Raw genomic sequence first — 16,290 nt, forward strand, 5'->3', positions numbered from 1 at the left:
TTTTCGTAAGGATGGAATTCAGAAGGATAAACACCATTTGAGTTGACAGAACTGTGTGTTGCATGTACCTTCACTTATTTAACATTACAACTGCTATGTCATGTCTGTCTATCTGTCCTTTTTATTTACTTTTTTGAGGTGACCCTCTGACAAATGCTTTTTTATGTATTATATACATTATGTTGGGAATCGTGTAAGTGAAATAATAGACGTGAAAACTCTTTGAAAAGCATAACATGCTATACACATTGTAAGCTAAAGTTACATAGATCAGCATTGTTTCTTTAAGCAAGATTAGGAATATTGAAGTCCTGTGGGTTTCCATAGGCCTAGCACATGTTGGTCACATATAAAAATAATCATTAGAAGTTTGTGCCATTAACTAAGCCTTCTAGTTCATGGTTTCCTAGAGGAAATTATTAGTATAAGTTTAGTTTCCAGCTTTACTTGTTTATCTTCTAGCTTCTCATCAATATTATTTTGTTAATCTTTATAATGGGAAGGATCACACTTCTTCTTTTTTGTAATTATTGGGAATATTTGAAGCACTTAATGATCTGAGTGCCCCTATAATGCCGTGAAACTGGAACCTAGGACTCTTGATGAAGACTTGCTTTCTCCTCTCTGTTAGGCTTCTCACTTCTGGCAAAGCCAAACCATAGGTCAGGTAGACTTGTTCTCTAATAGTAGAAACTTATACAGTCATCAAGAACGTGACTGTTATATAGTAGGTTATGAACTTTTATTGACCCTCTTCACTTTGGATATCTTCTTAATTTAGGAAAGATGCAATGGAATGCATGATATGGTAAAAATGACTCCTGTTTTTCCCCCAATGTTACTGATATTTTCCCTTGTTTCTTGCTTCTTAGGTGGGTCTTTTCAGCTTCTCATCTAGACAAACATCTCTACATGTGTGCAAGTCCCCTATTCAGTGATTCTTCCACAATTAAGCCCTGTAGATATTGGAAGAACCCCATGACCCCCCTGAACATGAACAAAAAGTCTGAAGAGGAAGTAAGCTATTAGGAGCAAAATTAATAAAACTCTAAAGGAATTAAATGAGAACTTGTATGAAAGAATTTAGAGGTACTCAATAACTAATAATTGAATCTGAGTCATATCAGAGGAGCAGTTTCTAAGGTTGAACTATGTAGCAAGGCGGTAAGCAGTATCGTCTTGTCAGTAGCAGGGGCTTAAGCATAATTCTCCTCTGTCCCCATCTATAGTTTTCCAGCTCCCACTGTAGGTTGGGAAGGTTGTACAGTAACAACATGCTGTGTATTTTTGAAGCACATTATTATCTCTACTTGTCTCCTTGAAATGGTTATGTATCAGAATTGCCACTAGAATATCAAGGTGTTGTTGCTCTTGAAGGCTATACTTTCCCTGATGGACCAATTTCCCTTTTTTGTCTGTGTTTCTTTTGTTACTCTATACTGACTTGGTAACCTGAAGGAAATTACAAATGCTAGCCTATGTATGTGTATTTTATGAGTGCAGTATGTCAGTACATCCATTGGGTGGCATACTTTATCAGTTTTTATTGAGCTTTCTGTATGAGTCTTTGTGAATCTTGCTGTGCCCAGAGTTGGGTTTTGGCCATAGAGGACATAGAGGTATTTATCATAGAGATAAAGTACTTTGATTCTTCATGTGTAGCTTTAATTTGATAACAATATCCTTTCAAGAGAAAGAGATATGTGATGTTGCCGCTGATGTCATATGTTTTATGTAAGGTCAGTAAATGATTATGTCATTTCAAGCTACATATATACGGGGATTCATATTGATTGGAAAGAGTCAGCCTTTTTATAAAGGAAAATGAAAGTGCTCAAGCGTTCTATGAAATAACAGGGTTTTCTGTTAAAACAGTGTTAATGAAATTATTGATTTAGTAGAGTTATTATAAGGGTCTCTTTTGTTATTATCAAAACCTGAAAGTGATAAGGGGACTTAGGTCATATAGTGCAACTCTCTTACTTCAGATAAAATAAAGCTACACTACTCAAGAAAGTTTTTAAAAATCCTAGTGGGACAGGTTATATGACGTAGTAAGGCTTTCCCAGGTGTCTTTGGAAACAGTTTTATGAGTCTCACAAATCTAACAAGGGCAGGGGAGCGCCTGTAATATTTAATAGGTTCAGCCAGGATGAAATAGGCATAATCTTTTGGGGAAAAGAGTTTATTTATTTTAAAGGAAATCATTCCTTTCTGTTCACTTATTCTACATATATTCGTGTACTTACTGTATAAAAGGCAGTGTTCTAAGGCAGTGATAGAATCAAAGAAGAAGGAGCTTCTTTTATTATGATAGTCAAAGTTTTATATCTAAGTATCCCCAATACATGCTAAGTTTCATATGAGTAGTACAGACTAAGGTCTAAAGTAGCCATAAGTATATGGACAAAGAAGAGAATTAGTGGCTGTTATTTAGCTATTTAGAGAGACTTTGAGTAAGTTATATGTCAAAGGCTAATTGGTTTATGTTTAAGAGGAATAACCAAAAAATCCAAACTACATTATAATGGTAGAAGGAGAAAAGAGACATTTTAGTATGTTTAAAGAATGTTTGAAACAACAAATATGAAGAAGAAATAAAAGAACAATTTTTCTAGTGAATAAGTTGATTCAGGGGCTAGTATTAACATTTTAAAATACATTCTTTGAAAAAGATTTCCAGAATGTAGAAATGAGGAGTGTAGGGGGTGCTTTCACCAACAAATAACCATTTAACTGGAAAATGTTATTAAACCATAATAACAATCATTCTGAGTCCCTGGAAATTGCCTTAGGGGCATACAGAAAATGGAGAAACATTTATTCAGGAAATTTATTAAATCTCAGAAGGAACAGCAAGAATCTTTGGCATATAGCCTATTCCCATCATCCTCCAAGCTGCTGTTTTATGATAACTAGTCGGGGAGCTGTATTCCAGGAGGGTGTGATCAAGAAGACAGGGGCTCCATCTTCCCCTAGCTCCTAGTCTAGAAGCTATATTTCCATTTGGGAGGGGTAGGCCTCTGCCATTTCTCACATTCCCCAGTTTGTCTTGCAGAAGCTCTATTCCAGACAGACCCAAGAAGGACTGGGTCTCACTTTTCCTAACTAGCTTTCTCTACCCCCATCCAGCCCCAGCTAAGGTATTAAGGACTCACCTAGGGAAGGCATGACAAAAATACTGGGCTCCTATTGCTCCAGCCCCAGTTTGCTTATAGGGCAGAGGTTCATGCCAGAAGAAGCAAACCAAAAAGATTCTAGCACTTATTCATAAAAGTTTCACTCTTGCAGAAGTAGGCCACTTTCTCTGCCCCCACCTCTATCTTAGGGGAGAGAGGTAGGCTTTAAAGATGAAGAACTCCTTAGCTCTACCTGAAAGAACATCAAAAATTATGTACATCTTGGTGGAGAACAATTAAGAAGGTACTCAGAGTTCTACAATATAAGGTACAGAAAGCAAAGTAACCAAGCGATCAGATGTTTGGCAACAGAGAAAACCAAGGAGGAAAGATAGTCAAGAAGAGTTCTCCTGGGGTCATAGTCAACCCTGGGGGTTAGGAACGCTATGCCTAAGCTCAAATGCTCTCAGGTGCAATCAGACCAGGACATAAGGTGGATTTGAAAGCAGTCCCTAAACCTCACAGGGATCAAACAGAACAGGAGCCTCAATGGCACTACAGTGTTAAGCACAACCTCTAAGCAACCACTGGCTGGACAGTAAGGTACTCTCTGACCCAGGGGCAACTTCTAAGAAGCCAGGGTAAAAAGAAAATCACACATATACTTGGTAGTCTGGAAGACTATGCATGCTCAAGGCTGTGTTTCTCAGTGGTGGCTAGAAAATCTACACTACTGCTACCTGACTGAGTATGGGGCAGAAACATCAACTTCTTTAACTGTGATAGCAGCATCTAGTACACATATGTATCTCGTGGTAGAAGGTAAAAATCTAACTAGCTAAGAGGGATTTAGGCACAACCTTTGACCAATAAGTGCCCTATGCTGACCCAGGGATGACTCCTTGATTGCCTGGTAACAGATAAAAATCAAGGAGAAGTCTGAGCAAGAGTTACTACAAGAGAAATAGATTTTGTAGAGTCAGTTCAACCAAGTCACTAAATAAACAACCAAAGAAATAAATCAACCACTCAGGGAGGTGGGATCAGTGTCCAGAGCTGCTATACTATATTATCTAAAAATTGTCAACAAAATAAATAGTGAGACATGCAAAGAAAGAAAAAAGTGTGACCTATATATAGGGACAAAAAAAATAATGATAAAGAAGGCAACAGAAACTGCTCTTAAAGAGACCCAGATGCTAATACTTAGCAAAGACTTCAAAGCAGCCATTATACATGTGATCAAAGAACTAAAGGAGACTGTCTCATCAAGTGGAGAATATCAATAAAGGGACATAAATTACTTTTTAAAGAACCTAGTGTAAAGTCTGGAGATGAAAATTACAATAACTACTTGAAATTTTTACTGAAATGACTCAACAACACATTAAGTGCTCCAACAAATGCAAAATAGTAGTACAAAAAGGAGAGAGGAAAAGGAGTAGAAACATATTCAAAGAAATAATGGCTGAAAACTCCCAAATTTGATTTTAAAATGTTAATCTTCGCATCCAAACCCAAAATAGTATTCACAAAGGAGATTCACAGCCAGACATATCATAACGGAAATATATAAAGCCAAAGGCAAAGAGAAAATATTGCCAGCAAAAAGAAAAAATACTCATCATATACAAGAGAAGGCTACTAAGAATAATATCAGATTTCTCATCAGGAACAATTCAAACCAGAAGGCTGTGGGATGACAAATTCAAAGTACTGAAAGAAAGACTGTCAACCAAGAATCTTAAATCCAGTTAAAATATCTTCAGAAAATGAAGGTGACACATACAGAACACTTTACCCCCAAATAACACAATATATATTCTTTTGAAGTACATACACATGGGACATTCTCCAGGGTACGGCATATGTTAGACCATAAAAGAAGCCTCAATAAATTTAAAAAGGTTGATATCATACCAAGGTTGTTCTCCAGATGTAATAGAATAAAATTAAAAATGAACAACAAGAAAATTTGGAAAATTCACAAATATTTGGAAATTAACACTCAAATAACAAATGGGTAAAAGAGGAAATCACAAGGAAATTTAAAAAGTGTCTTAAGAAGATGAAAATGAAAACAAAATATCCTCAAACTCATGAGATGCAACTAAAGAAGTACTCGAAGGGAAAATTGTATTTGTAAGGCCTTGTAGAAAGATCTTGGATTAATAACCTAAACTTCCACCTTAAAAAAAAACTACAAAAACAAGAGCAAGATAAACCCGGCCAAGCAGAAAGAAAGAATGACAAAATCAGAATGGAAATGAAATACAGAACAGAAAAACAGTAAAGAAAATTAGTGAAACCAAAAGTTGGCTCTTTGAAAAAACAACAGAAATTAAGAAAATAATTCCATTTATAGTACAGTGTGTCCGTAAAGTCATGGTGCACTTTTGACTGGTCACAGGAAAGCAACAAAAGACGATAGAAATGTGAAATCTGCACCAAATAAAAGGAAAACCCAGTTTCTGTAGGATGATGTGGCAGCATGTGCGCATGTGCAGATGATGACGTAACACCGTGTATACAGCAAAACAGCCCATGGCCATGCCAGTCGAGATGTGGACAGTACACAGGAAAGTTCAGTGTGTTCTGTGGCTCGCTAAATTCGAATTTGTGACCAAAGTCAACATGAATGTCGGCGTGTTTATAACGAAGCGCCAGCACAAAGGAATAACATTACTCAGTAGGATAAGCAGTGGAAGGAAACCAGCAGTTTGGTGGAGAAACCCCGTTCTGGTAGGCCATCAATCAGTGAAGAGTCTGTAGAGGCTATACGGGATAGCTACCTAAGGAACCCTAAAAAATCTGTGTGTGAGCCCACATCGAACTGCACTGAATAGGTATGAAACTGGGAGAGTTTTCCTTTTATTTGGTGCAGATTTCACATTTCTATCGTCTTTTTTTGCTTTTCTGTGACCAGTCAAAAGTGCACCATGACTTTACGGACACACTGTAGTTGAAAAATATTTAAGAATACTTAAATATTTAACAAATATGCAAGCAAGACTTTGTATACTGAAAATTACCAAATGTTCTTGAATGAGGTTAAAGAAGACCTAAATAAGTGGAATGGCATTTCATGTTTGTGGATAAGAGAAGATTTAATGCTGTTAAGATAGAAATACCTCCAAAATTGAGCTTCAGATTCAAGGTATCTCTATGAAATATCAGCTGGCTTCTCTGCAAACAATGAAGATGACAAAAAGAAGAGAGAAAATGCAAAGAATTCCTAGTATGTAAACTCTAAATTAATCTTTATTAAATGTGTGAATACAGGTTTGGAATAAGAAGCTATTCCTAGAGGGAAGAACCAGACCTTTACATTTAAAACTGATAAGGATTTATAGAGCCAATAAGTAAAATCTATTTTTATCTCCTTCACATAATACTTTCTTTTTGATTGGATCTTATGTGCAAAGTTTTTGTTCCTTCATCCCTATCTAGCACAGTTAATTAAGCTCCTTTCTGTCAAGGAGGTCATACTTTAGGGAACCTGCAATCCATGCATACATGCATGCACGCAGACACTCATGGTCGAAAGTAATACGTACAAGAGAGGGCTAAAGTTCTATAGTAACTGAGAAGTACCATTTGAGTGGGACATAGACATGCTCTAGGAATTCAGAAGTGGCATTTGATCTGCACTTAGACGTGGGAGCAATAAATAAATATTTCAGATAAAGGAGTGACACAATTAGAGCAATGCCTTACTTAGGAAGATTAATTTAGCAGTAGGTGATCTGGAGGTGAGAGAAGGAAGACTGGGGGAAGCCACCACAGTAATTCAGGAGAAGTAGTGAGAGCTTGAACTTGAGTCCTGATAGTGGTAGAACTAAGTTTAGTGGTGTCATAACACAAATAGGAAACAGGAGAGGGAGCTAGGTTTAAAGGTAAAAAAAAAAAAAACAAAACAAAACTGAAAGCTTGATTTTATACATTCTGAGTGACTTATCAGTGGGGCTTCTGAGAAGAATTGTGGAACAGGCAGCAGGAAATTCAGTGCTGGGGATCAGGGCTGAGGGAATGACTTAGGAATTACTGCCCAGAGGTTATAAACAAGAGGTTGTGTGAAATTACCAAAGGGGGAAAATTACCAAAGTAGGGAGAAAAGAGAATTAAGGACGAAACCCTTAGAGATTGGAAAATGAAAAGAAGGAGGGTAATTTGACATTCATTGCCTTTCATAATACCTTGTTGTTGCTATCCAGTACCATTCACCCTTTCTTTATACTTGCAAACTGATTGTTTTCCTATCTTCCTCAATACCAGAGCTAAATAGACTGTCTGCAGTGGCCCTGACATGCATTTAAAGACAGATAAATGTGTTCTTCCATAGCCCCTAAATCCTTTTGCTTTCCCACTAAGCCTTACACAACAAGATATATTAAGATGGCAGGCAACTTTTATTTCTGGGTGAACATTAGTTTTGATGACCATTCAGGGTGTTATAAGAAACTAGGGTTTGAGATGTCTTACAGATGTTCTCAGAAATTGCAGAGAAATACAAGCAGCCTTAAAATGCGCTATGTTGTCCAAGAACATGCCTGACTTTTTTTCCATTAGAAATTTAAAGTCGATTTTTACCTTGAAATTAGTTGATTTTCTGCAGAGACCACAGAATAGTTATAAGGATAGAAATGGGTGTCCCATCCTGCCTCAAGATATAAAATTGCCCATGGATTTCACTGGCACAAGTTGTTTTATTTGTTCCTTCAATCTTTAGTGCATATAACAGCCAGAAATGGAAGGTGATTGAGGTCACCATCCTGGGCTTTCCTGAAAATCCGAGGGAGTGCCTGTTTACCCCAACAAAATGGAATTCTTTTGCCATAAGGGGAAATGGCTTGAATTGGCTCTTTTGGTTTCTTTGTTTATGAACAAGACTGTGTTTTCTGTTTTTTGTTTTTGTATTTTTCTGAAGTTGGAAATGGGGAGGCAGTCAGACAGACTCCCGCATGCACCCAACCGGGATCCACCCGGCATGCCCACCAGGGGGCGATGCTCTGCCCATCTGGGGCGTTGCTCTGTTGCGACCAGAGCCATTCTTGCACCTGAGGCAGAGGCCATGGAGCCATCCTCAGCGCCCGGGCCAACTTTGCTCCAGTGGAGCCTTGGCTGCGGGAGGGGAAGAGAGAGACAGAGAGGAAGGAGAGGGGGAGGGGTGGAGAAGCAGATGGGCGCTTCTCCTGTGTGCCCTGGCTGGGAATTGAACCCTAGACTCATGCATGCCAGGCCGACGCTCTACCACTGAACCAACCAGCCAGGGCCCAGGACTCTGTGTTTTAATTAACTTTTACAAGTGAATAATGGGCAATAGCTACAATCCAGTTAGTTGGTAAAGGAACTATATGATGTTCGTTGCAATACAAAAAAATTGTGCATAAGTCTCAGATACTGGAAGGCTTTTGTGACACTTTAAAATTAACAAGCTGGTTCGGTTCCCCTCCACATAATTCACTAGGCTTTTTATGACCTTTTTTTCCCCCCATTCTCTTATTAGGGGATTTTGCGTGTATATATTTTTTTTGTTTTTCTTCTTTGACTTGCATTTCTGAAACTCCTAGTCAGGCTGGTTTCAATCCTATTTTCAGAATTCTTTTTTTTTTTTTGTATTTTTCCAAAGCTAGAAACGGGGAGAGACAGTCAGACAGACTCCCGCATGCGCTCGACCGGGATCCACCCGGCATGCCCACCAGGGGGCGATGCTCTGCCCCTCCGGGGCCTCGCTCTGCCGAGACCAGAGCCACTCTAGCGCCTGGGGCAGAGGCCAAGGAGCCATCCCCGGCGCCCGGGCCATCTTTGCTCCAATGGAGCCTCGGCTGCGGGAGGGGAAGAGAGAGACAGAGAGGAAGGAGAGGGGGAGGAGTGGAGAAGCAGATGGGCGCTTCTCCTGTGTGCCCTGGCTGGGAATCGAACCCGGGACTCCCGCATGCCAGGCCGTCACTCTATCACTGAGCCAACCGGCCAGGGCTCTATTTTCAGAATTCTTACCAAGGTCAACTTGGTCGGGTTATATCCAGATACTGACTCTTCATACCTTTTGATTTCATCTCTCCTTTAAGATCAATTGCTATCTCAGCAAACTGCATAAGTGAAGAGGTCAGGAATTGGGGGTAAAGTTGTAATCCTGACCTGAAATGAGCTGTGGATAACAGGTAGAGTCAGTTTTAATATGGGAAATTTGAAGATGGGGCTCTATAAAGTACGATTATACTCAGCCTATATTTTGACAGCTGAAAATTTAATTTTCTCTTCTTCTTACAGTAAATACAAATGGATCCTAGGTGAGGAACCTGTGGAGAAACGAAGAAGGCTCCAGAATGAGACAATAACACCTCCTCTAGATTATTCCATGCCTAGCTCTTACAGGAGGGTAGAGGCAGCTGTTGCTTATCCAGAAGGGGAGAACAGCCATGAAAAATCCAGTTCTGAGAGAAGCACACCGCCGTACCTTTCTCCAGAATACCCAGAAGCAAGCAAAAGTACCAGTCAAAGTAGGGAGGTTTCAGTTCTGTTTTCAGGGCCCCAAGAACAACACCAGGGGTCCCTGCTCCCTGAAGAATTAGAAGATCAGATGCCAAGATTGGTAGCAGAAGAATCTAACAGAGGCAGCACAAACATAAACAAGGAAGAAGTAAACAAGGGACCTTTTGTAGCTGTTGTCGGTGTTGCAAAAGGTGTTCGAGATTCAGGAGCTCCCATTCAGCTGATCCCTTTTAACCGAGAGGAGCTTGCTGAAAGAAGAAAAGCAGTTGAATCCTGGAACCCAGTGCCTTATTCTTCTGTGGCCTCTGCTACAACCCCCGCTGCAGCCGCTGGGGAGAAAGGAAGAGGCTATGAGGAGAGTGGAGGTCGTAATACGCCAAAGATGAAGAACCAGGGAGAGCTGGAAGAACTAAAAAGAACCACAGAAAAATTGGAACATGTTCTGGCTGAAAGGAATTTGTTCAAGCAAAAGGTTAGGGCAGCACCTTACCACTAGGAATAAGAGATCATTGTAGCCCTGGCCAGATAGCTCGGTGGGTTAGCTTCATCCTGAAGAGCAGAGGTTGTGGGTTCGACCCCTGGTCAGGGCACATACAGAAACAGATTGATGTTGTTTCTCTCTCTCTCTCTCTCTCTCTCTCTCTCTCTCTCTCTCTCTCCTCTCTCTCTCTCTCTCTCTCTCTCTCTCCTTCTCTTTCTCTAGAATCAATAATTTAAAATTACAGAGAGAGAGAGAGAGAGAGAGAGAGATATCACTGTAACCAAAGGACCAGAGAGTTAGAGATTTGGTGATTTTATGTTCTGAGGCCTCTAAACAAAATAAGCCATGGAACTATTCTGTGGTATGTTTCACCTTGGGTGAACCCTAATGGGCTTCCCTCCCATAGCTGGGGATAGAAGAGGTCCATTAATAGAGGAATATGTACAGAGGAATCACTGAGTGAATATATTAGAGGCAATTTTTGCCACTCTTGTAGCATGTTGAGTCATTGAATTTCTATTTCTTGGACTGCAGGTGGAGGAGCTGGAACAGGAGAGGAATCACTGGCATTCTGAATTCAAGAAAGTCCAACATGAATTGGTGACCTACAGTACCCAGGAAACAGAAGGCTTGTATTGGAGCAAGAAACACATGGGCTATCGTCAAGCTGAATTCCAAATTCTGAAAGCTGAGCTAGAAAGAACCAAGGAGGAAAAGCAAGAACTAAAAGAGAAACTGAAGGAGATAGAGACACACCTGGAAGTGCTGCAGAAGGCTCAGGTCTCCTACCGGACCCCAGAGGGAGATGACCTAGAAAGGTTAATTACTAGGGTTTAGTTCTCAGCTTGTGAGTGCTAATGGGAAGCATCCCTTAGGACCCCAGTAACCGGTCATAGATAATAGAGGAAGTCTGAATCAATTCATAGGCCACCAGGGATTGAGGAATTACTTCTTAAAGAGCTGCAGCCAGTCTCCCTGTGCTTGGTGGCATTGTGCTTTTTCTTCTTTCTTTGTAGCTAATGGAAACATAATTGTTGAGAAATGTAGGCCCATTTTTAAGGCGTTTCATTTTGTTCTGTTGGCTAATGACTTCATGTCATCTCTTCTCCTGCCCCCTCACTCCATCATACAGGGCTTTGGCAAAGCTTACGCGGCTGCGTATCCACGTCAGCTATCTCCTTACTTCTGTCCTCCCTCACTTGGAGCTTCGTGAGATCGGGTTTGACTCAGAACAAGTGGATGGGATCCTGTATACGGTGCTGGAGGCAAATCACATACTGGATTGAGCACTAGACTATATACTCTATTTACCCTTCTTTTATCTCTTTTTCTCTTCTCTCTCCTTTCCTCCCTCCCCCACTTATCTCTCATTCTCTCTCTTGCTCTCTCTCTCTCTCTCTCTCTCTCTCACCATTATGCCTTAGATAGAGAATCTTTGAGTAAATCCTGGCTCTTAATCAGTCTGCTTCTTATTCAGTCCGATGTGAGGAAAGAGGCTAGTTAATAGGCTTTCAGGGTTTCCAGGAACAGAAAAGCAATAGTCACCAAACCAGGTGACCTGAAAGCTTTAACTTTCCTGACTTAGATACATGGCCTACTTTATATCCTTTCTGAAATGGTTTGTTTTCATTTAGGTTAAATCGGTCAACAAATATTGGGTCCAATGTACTAGGTGCTTTGGGATAAGCTAGAAGCATAATTCATGGATTCAGCCTTCAAGGATCTAACAATCTAGATGGAAACACAAGACACACACCAAGTTAACTAACTTGTACAAGAGAGTAGTACAAGCATGATAGGGAAGGTCTGGAAGAGGAAGTTCAAGGAAGGCATCACATCAGAAATGGGACCTAACCTAAGGTTTGTTTAAAGAATGAGCGTAACCACACTTGATAACAGTTGTTCTTTAGGTGGTAGGACTATGGTTGATATTTTTTTTTCTTCTTGCTATCTTCTTGCCCTTTTCAAATTTTCTATAATAAACCTGTTATTCTTCTTATGTTGGAAAAAATAAATTGTTTTTTAAAAGAATGAGTAGGCTTGGATTTAGATATTAAATGAGAGACTGTGTGAAACTAAGCTAATTTTGTATTTATAATTTTTGTTATATTTCTCATTACCTCTGGAAGAATAGCATGAACAGGGGCACGAAAAAACTGGAATGTGAAAAATGTGTTTAGTAGGAGTAATGGGTTAATGTAAAGGGAACTGAGGTTAAATTGTGACCCATCTACCCACCTCTGTCTGTGGCATTTCATTTTAACAAGGAATTCTTGGAAAAGAAATCTTCAAGACCCAAATTCAAAAAATATGGATCACCAAACTGTGGGGTTTCATGTAGTGGGGGAGCTATTCTAGAGCAGGGAGTTCTGTTTGATATTCCTTAAATACACCACCTACACTCTCTTCAGACTAGTGATAAGTGAGGGGTAGATTTCATATTATCAGAAATAGTAAGACACACACTCTTGTAAAAGTAGACATTTTGTTTATTCATTGCTTTATTGTATTTATATAACACATGCTCTCCAAAGAGTTCAAGGTACTCTTCAAAAGACATTGAACATTGAACACATAAAAAACATAGCAACAGTGAAAACTATAAAGTAAAGGAGAAATAATAAAAGGGAGATGGGATTCAAGCAATTGCAAAAGGATTAGGTAGTGCAGAAGGATGTTTTGGATATTAGTTCTATTTCTCTTCTGCTGAGTTACTTTAGAAGAGTCTCCCAAACTTATTTTATCTCCTTTGAAACAAGGCCCATCACAGATATTCTAACGAGACAATAAGGAATAGGGGGAGGACAGAGCCAGCTTCACCATTAGAATAAGTACTTAAAAATATCTCCTGCCCCCTTACCTTCACCTCTCTGCAGCTCTAGCTTGCCATGTGATTATTCCTCATGTGAAACATTTGGACTATGATTTTGAGGGCCCTAGTTGTCTAAATATTACTCAGAGGAGACGGGAGAGCACATTCAGCCATTCTATCAGTGATACTTGTTCTTCAGATGGGGGCTTTGAGAAGGTGGAGCTTTGCACAGATATGGACAATATGGATGAGAGGGTGTGTAGGAAAGACAGACAATTGAAGGTTTGGTGTGTGTGTGTGTGTGAGAGAGAGAGATGAGAGAGAGGCAGGGGTAAGCGAGGGAGCAGACTAGGAAGGAGGATAGGCAATTGGGCTTTAAAAACAGAAAATTTTAACTCATTTAATTCTGTACAAGTGCTTACTCTCATCCCATTTCCTAGTCCCAACCCTGTATTGCTTCTTCCAGCAAGTTACCTGTGTCAGTCTATTTACTGCAATACCAGAGCTACCTCTTTTTTTTTTTAACCCATATGCAATGAAATCATACCAGATGAGTTCCCTTTAACCAATGTTAAATGCCATGGTAGAGAGATTGAAAAGAGTCACTCAGCCTTACCAGAACTTATGAAGCAGTGTGGAGTCAAATGACATGTAGAAGAAAAAAGCAGGTGCCCTCTTCCTGTCTATCTTGTTAGATTAACATAATCATAATTCTCCTTTCAGGTGTCCCTCACATTTTCCCTTTAATTTCCCACTTCCACAGTCAACATTTAGGTTCTTATTATCTCATTCCTTGATCATTGAATTAGATTAACTGGCCTCTCTTACCTCCTGTCCTCACTCCTGCAATCCACCCCACTCACTATCACAAAACTGTTTTGAATGGTCTCATCAGGTTATGCCACTGCTCAAAGATTTGCTAGTGCTCCCAGTTGCCCAGCAAGTGCAATGCCAATTCCCATCTGGCCTCAGCCATGTTCTCTAGGCTCATCTTTCAACATTTCAAACAAACCAAATTCTATCCAAAAAGAACTATTTCTCAGTTTCTGAACCATTCTTACAATTTTTGTCATCTCTACCTTTTCTATTCCTTCCCTCTGCTTGGGATGTTCTCCCTTGTCATCTTTCCTTTGGCTCAAATGTCAACTGTTTTTTTCCCCTGAGAATTTCTCTGCTTGATCCAGCCAGATGTGATATTTCCTTTGGACATGGAAGTTTTGTGTCACTTACAAGGCTCTTATCATAAACTTCCTTGTCCTGTCTTCCCAAGTAGAAAGTTCGAGATTCAAATATTCAGCTGCCCACTTGACATTTACACTTACATGTTTCACAGGCACTTCAAATAAAATGTGTTAAAAATAAACAATGACACACCCAGGACTGTTCCTTCCCTCAATTTTCTTCCATTTAAAAAATTGTACTTCCACCCACCTAGTTCTCTAAGATAAAAACCTGAAAGTCACCCTTAATTTTCCTCTTTTCTAGTCCCCCACGTCCAGTCTGCCAGAAAGTTTGTCAATTCTAACTCCAAAATATATCTCGGCTTCACTCACTTTTACCACAACTACCTTAGTCCAGACACCATCATCTCCCATGGATAATTGCAACTCCTGACTGGTGTCCTTTCTTTCATTCTTATTCCCACGATTGTCTTATCACTATAGCCAGAGTAATTTTTTAAATACAAGTCAAGTGATTTTTTAAACCATATGACTCCCTGCTTAAAGCCCTTCAGAGACTCCTTATTTATTCACTTAGAATAAAATCCATATTTCTTACAATGTCCTACAAGCCCTCTACCTACTTTTACTTTTTCTCTTGCAATTCTTCATCAAATCACACTTTTCCCCTTGCTAATTGTGGTCTTACCACTGAAACACATCAGGCTCTGATTTACCTCAGAGCCTTTGTCCACACTGTTCTCTCTCTGACAATACTCTTATCTCCAGTCTGGCTAGCTATTCCTTATCCTTCAGGTCTTGGTGTAAAGTGGTAACTTTCTCAGACAGGTCTTCCTGGCAACCTTTTTTCTCTACCCTATTCTATCACTGTTTCCTATTGTGTTTAATTCATAGCACTTTTCACAATTTGCAGTTATCTGTTTGGCTGTTTACTTTCACTCATTCAACAAATATTTATCGGGAGCCTACTATGTGTTATATGCTATGCAGTGATAAATACCAACACATGTGGTCTCTGCCTCTTTCATGAATAGGTTCCGTGAGGGAAAGGGTTAATGCCCATTTTTTGCCAATCACTGTATCACCCAGCTTATCTTAGGTCCTGGTATATAGTAGGTAATCAATAAATAACTGTAGTAGTGTGGACTGTATTCTGTTCATATCTCCATCTCCCTTAGGAACCTAAAACAATGCCCCATTCATAGAAGGTATTGGATACATATAGTATGAATAAGATAGATTGTAACATGAAACTCTGAAAATAAAAGTATGAGGCAATAACTGCTACTAAGTTACAGGGAACAATCAGTGTGAGCTGAGGTGGCCTAGTGTTCCTCTTTCGCTGATCTTTGACTTGAATAATTAGGCTACCAAAGGAGAAAGGGAATATGGATGTTCTTTACCACAGACATTGTGAATATCATCGAAAGGAAGTTTCTTAGTATGCAGTTTTGAAATACTGATAATTAAAGAATATAATCAGAAGAAGTCTATAGAATTCAGATATTGAGAGTAAGAAGTGAAAGGAGAAAAAAATTTCTGAGGAGACTTTTCACTTATTCCAAGAGCAGCAACAGTTCATTTCAAGAAAAGAAAGAGAAATCTATCCATTAAGTAAAAAACAGACAACAAGCCTCAAGGAAATAAGTTCCTGGCACATGTTAGGAAGGCAGTACATGCTTATTGGATGAATAAATCAGCACTGAGAAGAGGACTAGGTCAGCGACTTTGTGGCCCCAGGTGACGGAGATTTGCTTGCCCGTGTCCAGTGATTGCAAAGGAGTGGGGTAACAATTAGAGGCAGAGTCTTAGTTGTCAGACTCCCGGTTCCCAAGGGTCATGTCCATATAGAATGTGATTCAGGGCTCTGTGCTATGAATTAAAGCCTCTTTAGTACAGTGTTAAGAGTAAGTATGGATGTACGCTCAGGAAAGCATCAAGGAGTGAGCTCAGGTTAAGTCAAGCATAACTTCTTCAAAAGGATAACTTGTACACCCTGGCTGGGTAGCTCAGTTCATAGACCATCGTCCCGATATGCCAAGGTTGCAGTTTCGATCCCCCGTCAGGCACATAAAAGAAGCAACTAATGAATAAGTGGAACAAGTCAATGCTTTCTTTCTCTCTCTCTCTCTCTCTCTCTCTCTCTCTCTCTCTCTCCCTCCCTCCCCTTCCCCTTTCTTTATCTTTCTTCCTTTCTCTCTTTCA

At 39.7% G+C, this 16,290-nt stretch overlaps 1 protein-coding gene across 3 annotated transcripts in view; it reads left to right on the plus strand.

Annotated features, from left to right (window-relative positions):
- MORC4 (MORC family CW-type zinc finger 4) overlaps window positions 1-16,290 on the plus strand; it is a 62,497-nt gene extending 46,207 nt beyond the window's left edge. The window contains exons 14-16 of one of the 3 annotated variants that reach the window (XM_066249465.1): window positions 9,390-10,083; window positions 10,627-10,910; window positions 11,225-16,290. In XM_066249465.1, the coding sequence (XP_066105562.1) occupies window positions 9,390-10,083; window positions 10,627-10,910; window positions 11,225-11,378 (1,132 nt within the window). In that variant the 3' untranslated portion in view covers window positions 11,379-16,290. The remainder of the gene's footprint in view (window positions 1-9,389; window positions 10,084-10,626; window positions 10,911-11,224) is intronic. The other 2 variants (XM_066249464.1, XM_066249463.1) reach the window with 2 other exon arrangements.

This window comes from Saccopteryx bilineata, chromosome X (genome assembly GCF_036850765.1).
Source record: "Saccopteryx bilineata isolate mSacBil1 chromosome X, mSacBil1_pri_phased_curated, whole genome shotgun sequence".
Classification (NCBI taxonomy): Eukaryota; Metazoa; Chordata; class Mammalia; order Chiroptera; family Emballonuridae; genus Saccopteryx; species Saccopteryx bilineata.